Raw genomic sequence first — 18,818 nt, forward strand, 5'->3', positions numbered from 1 at the left:
AGAGATGGGGAGGAAGGTTGGGGGCCCGGGCGAAGTGTTTAGAGACTGAGGAGCACATATTTGGGGTAGAGGGGAAAGGGGGCTCTGGATTTGGTAGAGATGGATTTAAAACGTCTTGGGGTGGGGACAAAGTGGGCGCCAGGGCCAGAAATTTAGGAGGGAAAGAAGGACACCAGACTGGGGGTGGACAGAGAAGACTGAGGTCTTGGGTTTCATTGTGATTTAATTTGGTGAGAGAGTGCGAAGGCAAAGAATTTTGCAGGGGAATGCTATCGGTTTACCGGAGATGGGGGCTCTGGATTTGATGGCGACGACAGATTTGGTAGGAGGAGGGGACAGGGTGACGCGTAGTGGAGGAGGGGAACAGATAGGGCCAGCATTGGGGGAGGGGAGTGGCAGCGATTTGTCTAGAGAGGGAAGCTAGGAGCAGGCTTTAAGCGGGGAAGGGGATGACGCATTTGGAGGAGGAAATGGAAGTCAATAGTTGGGGTCAGAGAGGAATCACAGTGCTTGTATCTGGGCAGATGAGGAGAAGGGGCATGGGAGTATTGGAATTGGGCAGAAGGGACAGTGAAGACATAGGTGGCAGGATAGGTAGGGACTACCAGAAATTGAGACCGAGGTAGGGATGTCTCTAGAACGGAGGGATGCATGGGCACTTGGCAGATTTGGTGGTGGCCGGCAATGCGGAACAGATGAAGTGTGCTGCTTGAGAGGAGTGAGCTGGAATGAAGGGCGTGTGGAGGTGTGAGAATTAGGTGGGTGTGGCTGGGATGGGTACAGTTTTGATGGGGGTCATTAGGCCAGAATGTTCCAGTTAAGAAGAGTGGGAGGAGGAAGGTTAAAAATTGAAGTGGAGACCTATCCAAGATTTCAGTTGAGGCAGGTGGGTGTCAGATTTTACCATCTCTATAATTGAACCGAGAGAATGCAAAATACAACTGGAATGAGAAGGCCTTGAGAATGAGAGTAGTTGAAATCTGGGATCTGAGGAATGGTAACAGATTTGTGGGTGTGACCAGGAATATGACAGGGAATGAGGAGCTTCAGTCAGGGGCATCAAGGTGCCTGACTAGACCCTAATTGTGACAGATTTGAAAACTGTTAATGGCAGAAGGTATAGACCAAGACTGGCATTTGGTTGTGATTTGTGAATGAGGGCTGTCTTACAGGGTTAAGATTGTATTTATAGCAGTTGAACTCGAAGTTTGGGAGATAAATTGGTGCTTTGGAACTGGTGGGACCTGAGAAGTGAGGATTCTGGAAACTGATGGAATGAGACTGAGTGAGGGCTAGGATTTTAGGGTACAGGTGGGAGAGTCTGTGGAGTGAAGGATGCTAGAGCACAAGGGCTCAACGTGAGGGAAATGAAGAAGTGTCTTCATCATTTGGACGACGGCAGATCTGGTTTGAAAGAACATTGAAATAAGGGTGGTTTGGGAAGGGAATGGGGTAATGAAGGACTCTAAAGTGTGAGAAGAACTAGATGGTGGGCAGGTAAGGATGGATGAGCCCCGTTGAAGGACCAGAGGTGCCTGTCTGATTTGAACCCCGTTGGTGTTGAATGTAACACATATTAAGGTAAGATCTTCAATGGGTATAGCTTGGGAATCAGAGTAATATCTTGCAGAAAGGCAAATTACTGGGAGTGGGGGTGTCAGGAGTGGAGTGATAGATTGGGGATTAGGTACATAAGAATGCAGTGCTTTAGATCAGGGCATGTGGCTGTCAGTTGGGAGTTGGAGATTTTAAGATGATAGACTGTCCCTGCTGGTATCTGATATAGGGCCATAGCATTTGCCATAGTTAGGACTGGGTTAACAGATTTGAGGATGAAATTGGGTTTAATGACTTGGGAACAAATAATTAAAACTTGAAGGTGAGAGGAATGGGGGTGAGATACAGCCAGTGTGCCTATGATAACCCAATAGAAGTGAAGAAAGTAGATTCAACAGATTTGGGAGCCACGGGGATATGGGATAACATTACAGATTTAAGGGTGAAATTGGGGTCAGTGGAATTCCCAAATAGTGTTGACTAAACTGGGTAAGGACAGCAAAAGAGCAGTGATGGCGATTTGGAGTGGAGGTATAAAGGAGTACCATCTGTATTTAAGAGAACACAGATCAAGACAGAACTTAACTCAATTAACTTAGAACAACCGTGGAGCTTTTAACCCAGAAGGGAAAAGGTCTAGAAGGGAAGTACTCGCTGCATGGGTCAGCTGACTCCCCCTTTCCTCCTTTAGCTCCACTGGGTCAAAATTTTTTTCTTTTAAAGACAGTCCCCATCATAGAGGAGTTTTTAAATTTACAATTGTTAATCTGTTAGGCATCTCAGAATCACATCCATAGGAGATAGCCTGAACTTTCAAAAGCACTTGCTTGATAAAGGCAAAAGGGGACAGAGTTGATCCCAAAAAGCACTGGAAGCATACCTAATCCAGTTTACAAGGTAGCACTTTCCAACCTGCCACTTCTACCGCCTCCCACAGCTGCTGACCAAATCCCCTCCCACATCTCAGAGGAATCACTCTGGTCCATGGGCCCACCTGGCCTGCTTAGAGGGCACAGGGCTGGTATCCTGGCCCCTTGCCAAGGGAGGAAGGGGTCTTCTCACTCCCCACCTAGGTGCTGGTCTCCTTGGCACCTTGCCTCCTCCCTGGCAGCAGGGGCTCTCACCCCTTAACAGGGACTTCCTGCTCCTCACGTGGATATGGATGGTCCTTCACCCACCCATGGGTTTAATAAATATTTCAGGCCAGGCCGGGTGCGGTGGCTCAAGCCTGTAATCCCAGCACTTTGGGAGGCCGAGGCGGGCCGATCAAGAGGTCAGGAGATTGAGACCATCCTGGCTTACACGGTGAAACCCCAAACCCGGTCTCTATGAAAAAATTAGCCGGGCATGGTGGCGCGCACCTGTAGTCCCAGCTACTCCGGAGGCTGAGGCAGGAGAATCGCTTGAACCCGGGAGGCAGAAGTTGCAGTGAACCAAGGTCGCACCACCGTACTCCAGCCTGGGCAACAGAGAATCTGTCTCAAAAAAAAAAAAAAAAAAAAAAAATTTCAGGCCAGATGCAGTGGCTCACACCTGTAATCCCAGCACTTAGGGAGGCCAGGGTGAGTGGGTCACCTGAGGTTGGGAGTTTGAGACCAGCCTAACCAACATGGAGAAACCCCATCTCTACTAAAAATATAAAAAATTAGCCGGGTATGGTAGCAGGTGCCTGTAATCCCAGCTACTCGGGAGGCTGAGGTAGGAGAATCACTTGAACCCGGGAGGCAGAGGTTGTGGTGAGGTGAGAGCGTGCCATTGTACTCCAGCCTAGGCAATAAGAGTGAAACTCTGTCTCAAAAATAAATACATACATACATACATACATACATATTTCAGATATAAGAAGCATCTGTACAGCAAGAACTGTCATAGCTCTTCAGAAATGAGGGGGTCATTTTTTCACAGGGATGTAGGGTGATTGAGGAGAGAACGCAGCTGAGCATGTGTTTGAGGAGCACCTGGAATTTGAAGTAACAGTTTGCTAAGCCTGGGAATGGGAGGAATAGACGTGGAGGTGTCTGCAGTAGATTTGGTAAGAAATTTGAGTTTGGGGTGTACTTTGGAATGGACGACTTAATGGCTGACCTGTCTGAGGTTTGGGTATGATATGTTTTCTTATTGCCACATTTGGAATTGAGGTTGGGGTGAAGTTTTTCATCGGGAGATGAGAATAACTGAGATTTGTTCTGAGATGGGAGTAGGGTTTGAAGTACATACAAACGGAGGTTTCTACTGGGAATATCTGGGATTTGAATGTAAGAATGTTGGGGTGTGGGTGTGATTTGGACTGTGGTCGGGCAGTGTCTGGGACCAGGCATTTCTGTTCATTGGGAGATGACGTGCTGCCGATGGTTAGAGACACTGACGAGCTTTCTGGTGTTTTGATGGGGAAAACACGAACAAGAGCCACATTAGAATTTGTGGGAGAAGAGTTAGGCAAAGGGGACGGGAGGTGTGAGGAGAGGTGGTGAGGCTGAATGTCCCTTTGTCTTTGTTCATTCTGAAGGTGGGTCATGAGCCGATGCCCCCCACCCTTGGGACCAATGTGCTGGGGAGGAAGGTCCTCTATCTGCCGAGCTTCTTCACCTACGGTGAGTGTGCCTCCCGAGCAGGAGAGCCCGCGCCAACAGAAAAGAGGCCTCAAGTGGGGAGCAGGACCAGCTGGCCCTGGGGAACCCACCGCGCAGCACGGCGTGCAGAGTCGAGCTGACACAGAGGAGGGGATCTAAGCATGTCCAGAGAGGGCATATGGTGTCGGGGTGGGAGCAGGTGAACCATACAGCTTTCGTCCAGCTCCTCTGCCTGTATCTGCCAGGTGCCAGCCCAGACAGTAGGAGGGGACAGACACAGGTGCCTGAGAGAGGACACTGGTCCCTGTTATTTCTGTTGCCCAGGCATGGGGGTGATTTCCTTTTGCCCTGTGAGCAGCCTGGCCCTGCTACTCCAGTAGAAGGCCTGTGGGGCTCCTCCTGCGTTCTTTTCTTTCATCCCACCTGGGTGTCTTGTTTCCCCTGCATTCCTCAGGCAGTAAGGGGTGCTCACTCACTCTGGTGTCTCAATCTGTTGGTTACAGAATGGTGTGCAGTGAATTGCAGCTTCACTTCTGTGTGCTGCGTGAGCTTGAGCAGGCCACTTACCTGCTGTGGCCCGGCTGCACCCCTTGTCTGCAAAGTAAGGTCAGCCTCTCCTGCCCAGGCCTTCCTGCAGGCTCCCCATCTGTCATCAAGAAGCCCACCTTGCTGCCTCTGCTGCCCATGCCCTGGCCCACAGGTGCCGGCTGGCCAAGGCCTTCTCATGTTCCTCTCCCAGTCCCCACCCTCACCAGATGACCATGATGTGGGCCTTCTTTAAATGTGCCCTTTCTCTCCATGTTCACAGCTGGAGTTCCATTCCAGGCGAGTCCCCTCAAGTTTCCTGCACCTCTGCTCTTACCTGTTTGGTTGTCTAGAATGTTCTCCAGAATCTATCTTTCTGTTGAGTAACTTGGGGCTTGGCCTCTGTGTTACCTTTTCCACTTTACATGCTGTTGGTGAATTGGGTGTCATATTTCTCTTCCAGTTTTGTCCCTGTGTTGTTGAGTGCAGAATCTAGGGCCAGGTGGAATGTGTCATCTTGTGAGGAAATGTGTTTGTGTTTTTTTTACTTAAACATTGTCAGCATAGTCGAGTGGGGAATGACAGAAGTAGGAAGGCACCCCACCATTGCATAGTGAGGCAGTATACAGAGAGGTAAGGCAGCCCAGGTGGAGGGCTGCGGCCCTGCACGGGGCCTTCTCTGTATCTGGTTGCACGTGCTGTGTTCTGAGAGGCGAGGTTAGAGCTCAGATCATCTCTATTCATGTGACACAACCATTCCCAAAAGGACATAGAGCAGAGGGAACTTGACCCCCATCTTACTGCCTCTGGTGAGGATGAGCAGAGTTCTGAGGTGTGCCCCCAGCCTTGTTTATATAAATGTAGCTTTAATCTAGGTGTGAGCAGATGTCCGTTGGGGATCTCTGGACACTAGGCCTACTTTGGAGTCAGGGAGGGGACCCGCCATTTGGCTCTCTGGTACAGTGTGGATGGTGTCTGCTCCTCTACTTGTCATGGCTGAAAGTACTGCAGCTGTCATGACATTCTCTGGTGTAGAAGAAAGAACTTCCCAGAGGGTTTCCAGGCACTGCAGAAAGACCCGGAATGAGGGGGGCCCTGGCCAGCCTGAGGCCTTAGGACCCACAGAGGCCCCTGCAGGCATTTCAGCACGCCTCTCTCCGCTCTCACTTGTTCCCCAGGCCCCTTGGAAATGGAGAGAAATGAAGGTCCTTGTTCCATTTTTTTACAGGTGGGCAGATGGAAGAGGGTAGATGTTTTGCTCAGGATCACACACACAGGTCCTGAGGCTCCCTCTCCTCACTAGGATCCACCCTCCCCCAAAGCAAATTTTCCCCTGTCTGTTCAGTCTGTGAAGTAGGGCACCTTGCCAAGTCACCCAGCATCCCCTCCCCTCCTCCTCCTCCTCTCTTTCCAGCCCACCCCCATCTCAGGAAATCACATATACAGGTAACAGGTGTTCTCAGCCTCGTGAAAAACCCATGCTGGCTGTGACGTTGAATTGCTGGGCTGGCAGACATCTGGGAGGAGCAAAGGGCATATTTGCTTCTTCCTGCCTCTGCGCGGTGCCAGAGAGCTAAAGTCATGGTCTAAAAGAGGGAGCATGCCGTCTGAGAGAATGTTCTGCTAGCTCCCAGATGCACAGGTTTATAAAAATACCACCCTGCCATTTAAAACATGTTTCAAGTGTTGATAGAAAACAATGAATCGTATCCTTAGAAAGATAGACCCTAGTGAAAGAAGCACTAACTCACACAGGTAGGATCTAGCTTCCATAACATTTAAGTCTATTCTATGGAATTGTTCATTGGTACTTCTGTTTTAGTTACTTCTCCATAGACTTGTTTTTCCCTTGACTAATAAATGCCAACAGGTGCCAGGTGGTATCCTGGGTGTAGCACAGTAACAGGGTGGAGACTGCCCTGGCCGTGGCGTGTGCATGGGGTGTTCTTGAGCCTGTCTTCTGGGAGCCCTTCCTTTTCCTTTTTCCCTCCTTTAGGTTGCAGACTTCATCATTCCCTGTGGGCAATTTCTCTGTGTTTCCTATTTTCTTTTCGTCAAGAAAAACATAATTTTTAAGCAACAGAATTGTTTTCTGTGTTGCAGCATTTAAGTTGCTGAGTTGAAAAATCACGACTGAGTTTGCCAAGTAGAGTTTTTAAAGCAAAAAGAGAAAGGAGGCAGGGAGGGAGGGAGGGAAGGAGGGAAGGAGGGAAGAAAGGAAGGAAGGAAGAGAGAGAGACAGAGAGAGGAAGGGAGAGGGAGAGAAAATGGAAGGAAGGAAAGGAAAGGGAAGAGAAAGGGGAGGGAAGGAAGGAAAATGTATGAACTTGTTTGTTAGAAATACCTTTTGAAGCTTTTACTAAAAGAAATGGGCTAGAAGACATTTGGGGGTTAGGGCCTGACCACTTCCAGGTCCTGGACAGATGTTCCCTTCTGTGCCTGTAGTCAGCAGTTACCTGAGGGACAAGCCGAGCCTGGTCTGGGTGTGTGTGACCCAGGAGTGGGTGCCCCTGAACTGGGTATAACTCCTCTACCACCTCTGTTTTCTTACAGCCAAGTACATTGTGCAAGTGGATGGTAAGATAGGGCTGTTCCGAGGCCTGAGTCCCCGGCTGATGTCCAACGCCCTCTCCACTGTGACTCGGGGTAGCATGAAGAAGGTGAGCCCACACAAAACCAGGAACAGTGGCCTGAGGTTTCCTCACACTCCCAACCACTCCTGCAGCAGCCAGTTACCCTGGTCCTGCCTCCTTCTTCCCAGACCGTTGGGGACTTCACTCCAGCCCCATGGAGAGAGCTCCCACCCCACAGGTCTGCTTTCCCACAGCTGTGACATCAGATGGTGGCTTTCTTTTTCCCCCACGCTCCAGACCTGGAGGTCACCTGAGGTGGGCCCAGACAATAGACACTGCAGAGGAAATATCTGGAGTTGGTTCCTGCCGCCCGAGTCCCCGAAGAGTTCCATGGAAGAGGCGTAGCTGAACTTGGTTCTTTCCCTTCTCTGTTTCAGGTTTTCCCTCCAGATGAGATTGAGCAGGTTTCCAACAAGGATGATATGAAGACTTCCCTGAAGAAAGTTGTGAAGGAGGTGGGTGTTGAGAGTCGGAGAGGGAGAGGCGCGTGGCGGGGAGCCTAATGATTTCTCACCCCCAAGTTGGGCGGGTCATTGACAAGTGGAAGAGTTGGGTCCTCGTGCATGCATGGGTGGGATGGTAAGGGAAGGAGCCCTGGCCTGGATGCGCAGGGAACCCCGGAAAGCCTTCTCAGCCATTGCTGGGCCTAGCCTGGGACGCGGCAGCACTCCTGGGTGGGGGACTGGGGAGTGGGGCAACAGGTGGAGCCATCCTTGGCAGACCGACCCCATGTGCAGTCCCCGGGACGGGTTTCTCCCTCCCAAGCACTTGTAGCTCCCTTCAAGGGCCAGTTCCAGAGACAGGCCGCGGGTGGCGAGTCCCCACCCCATGCTCTCTTCCAGACCTCCTACGAGATGATGATGCAGTGTGTGTCCCGCATGTTGGCCCACCCCCTGCACGGTAAGCCCCCCCTTCCCTGAGACTCTCTAAGCCGGGGTGGGGGCGTGGGGTGGACGCGCCCCTCGTGGACTGTAGATAGACAGTCTTAGACCGGTTGGGAAGTGGTAGTGGGGTGGGAGGTATTCTACTGGAACCCACCCCACTGAGGAGAGATTGGAATTCTTTCCAAAGGGAGGTGGGGCTCTTCCCAGGCAGAAGAAATGGGGCGCTGTGGTCATGGGATGTGACAGGGACCCCCAAAGGCCCTCTTCCTCTCCTGCTGTCTGAATAGGCCATGTTGTTCAGTGGCCACTCTGCACCTGGCACCCGGTGGCTGGGGCATCATGAGGTTTGGCCCACCACATCACCTGTGTGTGTTTTGTTTTTCCTCAGTCATCTCAATGCGCTGCATGGTCCAGTTTGTGGGACGGGAGGCCAAGTACAGGTGGGTAACTCTTGGGACAGGCAGGGTGGCCCTGTTACCTTTTCAGAGTCTGCCAGGGCAGGCTGTGCTGGGGTTGGTTGCTGCACCTTTTCTGCTCTAGTCCTGTGTGAGTTCAGCCTGCTGCCTGGCTTCTGAGGAATGTTGCAGTGGCTTCCATAGTCTGTCCAGGGGCATTTGCTCTTCTCCATCTCTTATCAAGGGCAGCCCTAGATGAGCCTAAATGCCTTTGCAGAGGGGCGAGTGGGATTGTAGTCAGCTTGGATTAGGATTTGTGGCACCAGAGCTGATTCTGCCACTTAGGACTGAGCTCGGGTCTCCTCTTGGACTCCCAGAGTAATGCTGTAATGATTTTTCCGGCCGTCATAGGCTGATAGCTCTTTTTATCCCCTGTGAAGAAGCCATCCATCTCATGGGCTTGGGGCTCATTCCTTCAATTGTGTACCAGACCTTCACCTCGATCTGCTGTGTGCAGCCCTGGGCAGGTGCCGGGGCATATGTGTTGACAGAGGTACGTCCTGGAGGCATGTGGCAGAAGGACACACCTGGGTTGCCCTTCGTCTCTTAAGATTCTCATTTCCTGGGGTCAGTGTTTTTTGCAGCCGTCCTGTGGGGCCACCACCCCAGGAAGCTCAGCTGCCACGGTGCCTCATTTTGGGGTCATTAATGGGATATTGGCCCATTCCCCTAGACTGAAGTATGAGGTCAGTAGTTGGGACCAGGAGGGTATAATCTGGCAACCACTGTTTTGAGAGGTGGGGCTGGGCCTGACAGGACTGGGATGATCTGGGTCCAGGGCTACCCAGGGCTTTGCCTTCCACTGGCTTCCTCTGTTAGGTTGCCCCTTCCACCTGGGCTTTGGACAGCCTCCATGCAGGACAAGCCAGTTGCCATTTCCAGCCACAGGTCACAAAGGTTGTTACTGAGCTTCCTTGGCATTTCACACCTAAGAACCCGCAGCCTGTCCTCTCATCTCTAACAGGGTGCTGTGGCCAGGGCATGAATCCCCGGCTCCCTGCTGAGGAGTGGCAGATGTCTTCTCCTAGGCTGGTTCCAGTGCCGCCTCCTGCAGGGCCCTGTGTTCTTTCTCTGCCCTCTGGGAAAGTAATTCTCTCTGCTCACTACCGCCTTCTACTCTTACTCTCTTGGGCAGGCCTGTGGGCTCCTCTGCTGGAGGGTTGTTTAAGCAGAGATAAGTGTGAGGGCCAGGTAAGAGAAGGGCCTGCCATCTCTGCAGCAGTGGCCAAAGTCGGGAGATGCATTCCTAAACTCCGATCTCACAGAAAATGCCAGTATAGCACTGCTAGTGGGCTGTTCCCGTGGGTGGTTGGGCTTCCCCGGTCTCCATGAACTGTGTAAACTCCTCCTCACCCCGACCAAGCGCTCTCTGTGCCTTTCTACTTGGTTCTTCCTGGTGATAATCCTCCCCATCCCGCCAGGACTGGCTGGATCTGAGCAGAGCTCCGGGGCTCAGCCTCACACCAAGGGGTGGGCTTCTGGTAGGCGACTACGTGACCCTGTATCTCTGTCTTGTCTTCTTCACAGTGGTGTGCTGAGCTCCATTGGGAAGATTTTCAAAGAGGAAGGGCTGCTGGGATTCTTTGTGTACGTGAGTCTATATACCCCATAACTGGCCACGGGTCTGGCTCTGCTAACACGTGTCCTCAACCTCTCAGACCACAGCTGCTGACCTGGGACTAACCACATGGCCCTGCCCTAGCCTGAATGCTGCAGCCAGTTCTCTAGAGCTCCATGGCATGTCCAAACTGCTTAGCCATTTTCAGGCCATGGCTCATGTAAAAGTGGAACTGTGTGTCTAGTACATGGGGGAGATGAACTGACCAGCCCCACTGGGCTTCATCCAGCTGCGGTGGGTGTGGGGCTGGTCTTTGTGAGCTAAGTCACTGCACAGTCCTTGGCCTCACTGCTAAAACATGACTGAATATCTGACTTGGACTGAGGGTTGAGCTCTGGAAGCTCACAGGCTGACCACAGCCAGTGGATTCTGTTTGATACTGCTTTTCTGACAAATCAGTTGTTGACGTTGACATTTAAGATATGTTGCACAAAATTCCACATTTCTGGCATCTCTTTGAAAAGTCAGAAAATCTTGTCCTGCTGGGTGGTTCTTTCTGTAGAGCAGCCATTGGCCAGGACCCAGGACTTGCTCCTTTGGCAGGGCACATGGTCTCCAAGGGCCACAGACACCCTGCACTTCGTCACCTCACGTCCAGTTTATTTCACCTCTAAATAAAGTGCATACTGAAAAGATTATGTTCAGAAAGAATAAAGCGCAGACAGAACCCAGAAGCCAGGCTTGATGGCTGTTTTTTGATTTGCTGTTCTAAGGTCTAGGCAGTGACGTACATGCTGACTGGTACGTCACAAATGTGGTAGACACATGGTATGCAGCAGTGTCCGCTGTACTAGACGCAGGGCTCCATACTATTCATAAGAAGTCTTTATATCATGGTTTTCCAGTTTGTCAGATGTTTTTTATTTATGGCCCCTTGTTTAACCAAGAAATGACTACTTGTAGGTGCATGTGCATGTATGTGTATAGAATACAGAAATATATATACGGTTCTCAGCAGAGGCGATTTTGCTCCCCAGGAAACACTGGCAGTGTCCGGAGACATCTTGTAGTTGTCACAACTGGCATCTAGTGGGTAGAGGCCAGAGACGCTGCTAAACATGCTACAGTACACAGGACAGCCCCGCAACAAAGACTGATTCAGCCAGGTGTGGTTGCTTGCATCTGTGATCCCAGTTACTCAGGATTAGTCTCAGTGGTTTCTGCAGCTGTCTGGAGGCCAAGGCAGGAGGATCACTTGAGGCCAGAAGTTCAAGACCAGCCTGAGCAACATAGCAAGACTTCTGTCTCTATAAAAATGTTTTTCAAAATTAGCTGGGCGGGGAAGCACTCACCTGTAGTCCTAGCTACCGGGGAGGCTGAGATGGGAGGATGGCTTGAGCCCCGGAGTTGGAGACTGCAGTGAGCTATGATTGCACCACTGCACTCTAGCCTGGGTGACAGAGTGAGACCCTGTCTCCTGGGGAGAAAAAAAAAATTATTCAGCCCAAAATGTCAATAGTGCCAAGGTTGAGAAACTGATTTATATTCATACACACATATATGTATGTATAAATATTTATACATATATATATTTGCACAGGTACCTGGTAACAAACCAACATTCGTGACATGCCTATCAGCATGTATGTCACTGCCTATCATCAGTATGTATGTAAAACGGCAGATCAAAAAACGACTCATCAAGCCTGGCTTCTGGGTTCTGTCTGTGCTTTATTCTTTCTGAACATAGTCTTTTCAGTATGCGCTTTCTTTAGAGATGAAGTAAGTTGGATGTGAGGTGACGAAGTGCAGGGCATCTGTGGCCCTCAGAGACCGCGTGCCCTGCCAAAGGGGTAGCCCCTGGGCCCTGGCCAATGGCTGCTCTACAGAAACAGCCACCCATCTTGAAACACCGCACATGACCACCTCTGGCATTTTTTACACTGCGTAGTTCTCTTCTGGTGTGTGAATAGGATTCCCGCAGAGCAGATGCCTACTCTTTGGGTTCTTTTTCGCCATGTGATTTTGCAACAGGTGATATGCATACATGTTACAGTGCATAGAAAGCACCAAAGGGTATATAGCACGTAGTCAATCTGAGCACAGGCAGGAACAACAAGATTAGAAATTGCATTCACAGAGGTTCATTTTATTAATACTCCTTATGGATGTATTACCTATATTCTTTTGAGTTTTTCAAGTATTTTATAAGATTTTTTTTTAATTCAAAAATAATAATTCTGCTTTTCCTCCCAGGAGACAGCCATCCTTCTCCTGGAGAGCCTCCCAGGGCACTCCGTACCTAAACAAGCAAATACACTGAAAAACACACAGAGGCACATGGGACCTCAAACTGGCCTTTTATCCTCAGCACTGCGTCTTGAGGAACTTTCCTTAGCAGTTTAAAGGCCATCACTTAAAAAGTTAGCCCTTCTTATAAATGCTTGCATAGAATCTTTTTGATAGAATATTTTCAGGGGCGAAGAGAACAGATGCATTGAGCAATGTGTCTTCTGGGAGTTGGTTAGGTAAAGAGGCCAGGAAAAAATTACCAACACATCGACACTGTTATCTGCATTTGGAAATTGCAAATTTGGCAGTATTCCCATCTTGATCCCTGGCTTCTGTGGTTTAAAAACTACTTGAGACTGTTAACTAATTTGTGGCATCCAAAGTGCCATAGAACACCTCCCCATGGGAAAAGGAGCACTGCCTTCCCAGTGTGCGTAGCTGCTGGCCCCTGCAGGCTTCCTTTCTAAGGCTGTGCCATTGGATATGCTAAGATTTTGAACTTGGAACATCCCTGCCTGCTTCCTGGGTGTGGAGCCCCCAGGGACTGCTCCTCTCCCTCTCCTGCTCATCTCTGCTTACCTTGTTTTTTAGTGGATTAATCCCTCACCTCCTGGGCGATGTGGTTTTCTTGTGGGGCTGTAACCTGCTGGCCCACTTCATCAATGCCTACCTGGTGGATGACAGCGTGAGTGACACCCCAGGGGGGCTGGGAAACGACCAGAATCCAGGTTCCCAGGTTGGTTGGAACAAGGACTTGTCCTTTTTTCCGTGTACTGCTGATGCCCAGGGTCTGGGACAAACTCGAGGATTCTGGGATTCTGAGCATCAGGCCCGGAGGGTGAGAGAGGACCTCTCATTGTCCCTGGGGTCATCTTTGTCTAAGGGGAGTATGGCCACGAGAGGCGAGATTCCAGATTAGTACCCAGACCTGGGAGGAATTAATGGAATGCTTGTCCCTGGGCAGCCTTAGAAACCGACCCCAGCTTATCTAAGGCTGCTCCGAGGCAGTGACCCAACTAGGGCTCAGGAAGTCAGAAGACAGACCAGCTAATAGTGAGCACCCTTTGACCGTTGCATCACATCTTTTGCTTTTCAAAACCCTTTTGTGAACATTGTGGCCTTTGATCTGACAGCATCCTAGTTGTGAAGAGGAACAGGGCGGGTAGAATGTTCCGTTTACCAACACAGAAATTGAGACCCAGAGATCACAAACTGTGGAGAACTCTGGGCTCTCCAGAGTCACTCAGCTAGAACTGACAGAGCTGGAATTAGATCCCTGGCCAGGCTAAGGGTGCATTCCTCTGAGTGTTTTCAGATCTGCTAGGGAGTATACAGCCCAGGCTCACCCTCCTATTTTGTTAGCTGTGGTCTACACAGCCTAGTATACATAGACCTTTCAGCAGGTCAGGTCAGGCATAGGAAGGCCTGGTCCTTCTATACAGCACTTGTTGAAGAAGGCCGTCCAGGTTCTGCCTGAACCAAGATAAGAGGTGGGGAGCAGCGATGGCTGGGGATCGCAGTGTCCAGACGTTCTCACAGTGGGGACCGCCAGGCCCAGGAGGCTAGGAGGGCCTGGGGACCTGTCCGCCAGAATCGCCTGGGTGGGAAGGGGTTCATGTTCCACGTGTGTGTGTGTCTGGCACCTGTCTGTTCTGTGTGGTGAGGAGTGCCCCATCCCAGATGGGAGCCTCTGCTTGCAGGGAGACTGGCCACTTGACCTGGGCAGGTGAGTCTTAACTGGCCTTTCAGTGTAAGCAAATTAAAGTGGCTCCATAGAGACTCACCCCATCTACAATCACAGTGGCACATTCCTGCAGTTCTGCCTTTCTTGGGGGCCTTGTGGGTGGGTAAGCTGTGCTGTCACATACAGAGCAAGGGTGGCCAGGAGTGCACAGCTCAGTGGTTTCTCATCTAGGTGGGCAGCTGTCTGACCAGAGGCTGCTGTGCTTACATCAGCAATAACAGCAGTCAACAGATTTGTTTAAAGTGTGTTTCGAGTGCTTTTCTGTGTGTGGCTTAAAGGCCGAGATGAAGCTGCCGAGCTCTCAAAGCCACTCAAGCAGACCTCTGAGCAAATCTCTGCCCAAGGCCCCAGGGCATCGATCTGGTGGGATGGCCGCTCCACGGGAAGCTGAGGCTGAGGGAGCCACCTTTCCTCACTAGGAGCTGTTTGCTTCAGCAAAGCAGGATTTGAGGAGTTGGGGTCTGAAGGGGGAAAAGCTTGCTGAGGTGGAGGTGGCAATAAGCCTGGAGTTGCCCTCACTTCACCCCACAGGCCAGGATTTGTCTTTGGGTGTCAGGGTGCATGTCTGTCTTAGCGCCGACTGCGTGCCGAGCCCTGGATGTTGATCCGGCAGACACAGGTTCAGCCCTTGAGGCTCACAGTCTGGGGGGGTTGCACAGGCAGCGGCAGCTGATCCCTCTTACCGGGTCTCCGTCTCAGGACTCCCTTCAGTCCACTTACCCTGCTTCTGCCCCCCAGGCCTTCTCTGGGCAGTGACTGTGAGGCCCGACAGGAAAGGCACGTGCGGCGTGCTTGTGAGGAGCTGAGCAGAGGGTGGGGTGAGGGCATGTGGATCTGAAGTCTGCGTCCTGAGGTGCCTGTGGCAAACCGCTCCTCCTTTCTGTCTCCTCAGTTCAGCCAGGCCCTGGCCATCCGGAGCTATACCAAGTTCGTGATGGGGGTAAGTCGAGCCAGCTGTCCTTCCTTCCCACTGCCTTGCGGACCCACGTGGGGCCTAGGAGGCCAACCCTGGTAATGGCTGGAGGCAGGTCTTGGTACAGGGTGTTGGCGTGGTGTGTCTCTGCTCGCCGGGCTGGGGTGGGTTACTGGCATTCATGCCTCTCTGGGTTTCAGATTGCAGTGAGCATGCTGACCTACCCCTTCCTGCTAGTCGGCGACCTCATGGCTGTGAACAACTGTGGGTAGGTGTGCGCCCTTCTACTTGCCACTCTACCTACCAAGGCTGTGGGGTGGGGGAGACCCAGCAAGCCCTTGCAGCACTCTGCCCCCTCCCACCTGCTCTGTGTGTAGGCTCAGCCTGCCAGGCATCCTGGCTTCCGCTGGGATTTCCCAGCACCCCCTGGGGTGAACTATGGTGTCAGGGTGTGGACGGGTGGTAGCCCAAAGGCGTTCCTTCTTGAAGTGGCTTTCCCATGGCTGGCTGTCTTCCACTGTTCTCTGCATCTACACTCTCCTTCCCGGGCAGGCTGCAGGCTGGGCTTCCCCCTTACTCCCCGGTGTTCAAATCCTGGATTCACTGCTGGAAGTACCTGAGTGTGCAGGTGAGCAAGCACTGGACGGAGGAGGTCTTTCCTGTTCTTTGCCACATCCTTCAGCTGAAATGATTTTGTGGATGCTTCATTGCATGTAAAGATAAGTGGTTTCATGGAATCTAATATTGTGAGGAGACACTTGGTATCTATAAGGCATTTAAGTTAAGTTTTCATCTTACCTAATTTCAGAAAGGATTTGAGGTGGCTAAGTGTGAGTTTATTTTAAGATTAAACATCAGACAAGACCTTTTCTTCTTTGAGTCTTAAAGACTCTTAGGATAAGGATAAGAGAACTCTGGCCCAGGTGGCAGGTGGTAAAGCCCAAGAACTGCTTCTCCCTCAAGTAACATGGGCTGAAAATTCGAGGGCTGTAACCAGTTGAGCTGAATTCCTGGGTTGTTAGGGCGGCTGGCATTGGAGACCAACTCCTCCCTCCTGCAGGACATTCCTGGGCCCAGGAAAGCCTGTGGGTGGAGCTGGGCCATGTGGGGACCTGGCAGCAGTACCAGCCTTGGGTTCTCATGTTCTGTGCTGAAGCTACCTCTCCCTGGCTGGAGATCTTGGGCCCAGCAGTCAGGTCCAGGCTCTGGTCAAGGGCGGAACCTTGCCTTTTCCTGGCCTTAGTTTGCCTCGCAGTGAAATGGGGCAGTGGCCTGGAGGGAGCCAGAGCGCTGACTGGCCTCAAGACTGAGAAGAGGACAGATGGGAGGGAAGCAGGGAGGAGAGCCACAGTTCTTCCCAGTGGCCCTGGTCAGTGTAAGTGTGTCTCGTCCTCCCTGTGAGCATTGAAAGAGTCCCAGGCCACTTGGGCTCTGAAGCAAGAGGGGCAGTGAGCCTCCTCTCCAGTGCTCTCCTACAGAGTAGCCCCAAAGACACCCCTGGGCAGGACATGAACCGCTCCCTTCTGCTTCGACACAGGCAGATCTGCCCTCCAGGGATGTAGGCCCAGGCTGCCCACCCCGGAGCTGGGTCTTTGAGCTCCTGGACCCTTCTTTGCCTGACGCTGGCCTTCCTCTTGGAGGGACAAGGAAGCGTGGCCTCCCTTTCACTCACCCTATTTTTCCTTCTGGTCCAGGGCCAGCTCTTCCGAGGCTCCAGCCTGCTTTTCCGCCGGGTGTCATCAGGATCATGCTTTGCCCTGGAGTAACCTGAATCATCTAAAAAACACGGTCTCAACCTGGCCACCATGGGTGAGGCCTGACCACCTTGGGACACCTGCAAGACGACTCCAACCCAACAACAACCAGATGTGCTCCAGCCCAGCCGGGCTTCAGTTTCCATATTTGCCATGTGTCTGTCCAGATGTGGGGTTGGGCGGGGGTGGGGCTGCACCCAGTGGATTGGGTCACCTGGCAGACCTGGGGAAGATGAGGCAAGGTGAGGAGTTGGGAGAATCCCCATACCTCCCAGATTTACTGAGTCTGTCTTGTGCAGAGGGCCAGAGAATGGCTTATGGGGGCCCAGGTTGGATGGGGAAAGGCTAATGGGGTCAGACCCCACCCCCTCTACCCCTCCAGTCAGCCCAGCGCCCATCCTGCAGCTCAGCTGGGAGCATCATTCTCCTGCTTTGTACATAGGACGTGATCCCCTGGCACATGGCCACCATCATGTCTAGGCCTATGCTAGGAGGCAAATGCCAGGCTCTGCCTGCGTTTTTCTCAACACTACTTTTCTGATATGAGGGCAGCACCTGCCTCTGAATGGGAAATCATGCGACTACTTGGAATGTGTCCTCCTTATCTAATGCTCATCTGTTTAATGGTGATGCCTCGTGTACAGGATCTGGTTACCTGTGCAGTTGTGAATACCCAGAGGTTTGGCAGATCAGCGTCTCTAGTCCCACCCAGTTTTAAAGTTCATGGTAAGATTTGACCCCATCTCCTGCAAATAAATGTATTGGTGATTTGGAGTTTTATGGGGAGTCTCTTATTTTTGTAAGCTTAAAAATCTATCTATAGAGTCTGTCTTTCCAACTCCTTCCTGTTGGTGTAAGAAGGGGCTATAAAGAGGCAGGGCAGGGGGCTGCCCGATTGGAGATGTAGGTACCAGAGCTTGGTGTAGCTCAGTCTCCGGGGAGACACTGGGTGATGAGGCTGGGGTGTCAGTTTCCACAGCAGCAACCAGTGCGCAGGTCTGTTGCCCGGAGACAGGCCTTTCAGAAAGTGTTCCACCCACACCCCTGACTGTCATATCTCAGCACTGTTCGAGGATGACGTATCTTCAGGTTTGACGAAGTGTCACTTGGTATGGTGGCCATGGTTACATCAGAACGGGCAGACCTCCCTTCCATCGAATGGTTTTTGCCCAGCACTGGGGTCTGTAAGCAGACAAAGCTTACACATATTTTGAGGCCCAGCTAGGTTCCCCCAGGTATTTCTCTGCCCTTGCTCAAGGTGTCCTGGCTTGTGAGAGCTGGGGTGTGGTAGCTCTTAACAGTGGACTCATGGACAGTTTCACTTCACATGTCCTCGTTTCCCAGGAACACAGGAGTGTGCCTGTGCGGGTGTTATGTAAATGTACACTGGTTGAGGCCACTAAGGTCTCATAACTTTGTCACCCATATTAACTTTTCTAGGGAAACGCCCCAGAGGGTTAAGGTAGTGGGAAGAACACATGTGGGGGTGGGCAGGGCAAGCCTGTAGAGAAGGAGGGCCTTGGGTTCCCAGGTCCTTCAGAGGGGAGTCTGCCCCGTGGCCTTTCTCCAGCCCAGTGTGCTTTTCCAGAGACGGACCACTGTTCTGGGGTGTCTTTCCTTCCTGTTGCTCCACCCTCAGATCCTGTTTTTGCATTGATTAGTTCCTAAGGCCCCTCCTAGACTGAGGGGCACCTGTATCTCTGGAGCCTGAGCTAAGCTAGATCTGAAGAGCTCCTCCCAGAAGTTCAGAGAGGCTGCCTGGAGTACAGAGCAAGGTTTTGATGGCCTTGGCCAGTCACCTCAGGGAGGACTGCTGTTGTCTCCCAAGAAATTTCCTGAATTTGGGGGTTTCAACTTCATTTCCCAAGCCATCTTCCATACCCAGAAATGGCATGAAAATCGTTTTTGATACTGTGTCCCAGTTATTGGTTGA

General features: G+C 51.6%; 1 protein-coding gene across 1 annotated transcript in view; it reads left to right on the plus strand.

Moving 5' to 3' along the window:
* Nucleotides 1-17,659, plus strand: part of MTCH1 (mitochondrial carrier 1) — an 18,277-nt gene extending 618 nt beyond the window's left edge. The window contains exons 2-12 of the mRNA XM_011945314.1: nt 4,064-4,148; nt 7,206-7,312; nt 7,663-7,740; nt 8,128-8,185; nt 8,558-8,609; nt 10,152-10,211; nt 13,066-13,210; nt 15,111-15,158; nt 15,332-15,399; nt 15,684-15,759; nt 16,826-17,659. Coding sequence (XP_011800704.1) covers nt 4,064-4,148; nt 7,206-7,312; nt 7,663-7,740; nt 8,128-8,185; nt 8,558-8,609; nt 10,152-10,211; nt 13,066-13,210; nt 15,111-15,158; nt 15,332-15,399; nt 15,684-15,759; nt 16,826-16,897 — 849 coding nt within the window. The 3' untranslated portion in view covers nt 16,898-17,659. The remainder of the gene's footprint in view (nt 1-4,063; nt 4,149-7,205; nt 7,313-7,662; nt 7,741-8,127; nt 8,186-8,557; nt 8,610-10,151; nt 10,212-13,065; nt 13,211-15,110; nt 15,159-15,331; nt 15,400-15,683; nt 15,760-16,825) is intronic.
* The last annotated feature ends 1,159 nt before the right edge of the window (nt 17,660-18,818 follow it).

Source organism: Colobus angolensis, unplaced genomic scaffold (genome assembly GCF_000951035.1).
Source record: "Colobus angolensis palliatus isolate OR3802 unplaced genomic scaffold, Cang.pa_1.0 Scaffold24, whole genome shotgun sequence".
NCBI lineage: Eukaryota > Metazoa > Chordata > Mammalia > Primates > Cercopithecidae > Colobus > Colobus angolensis.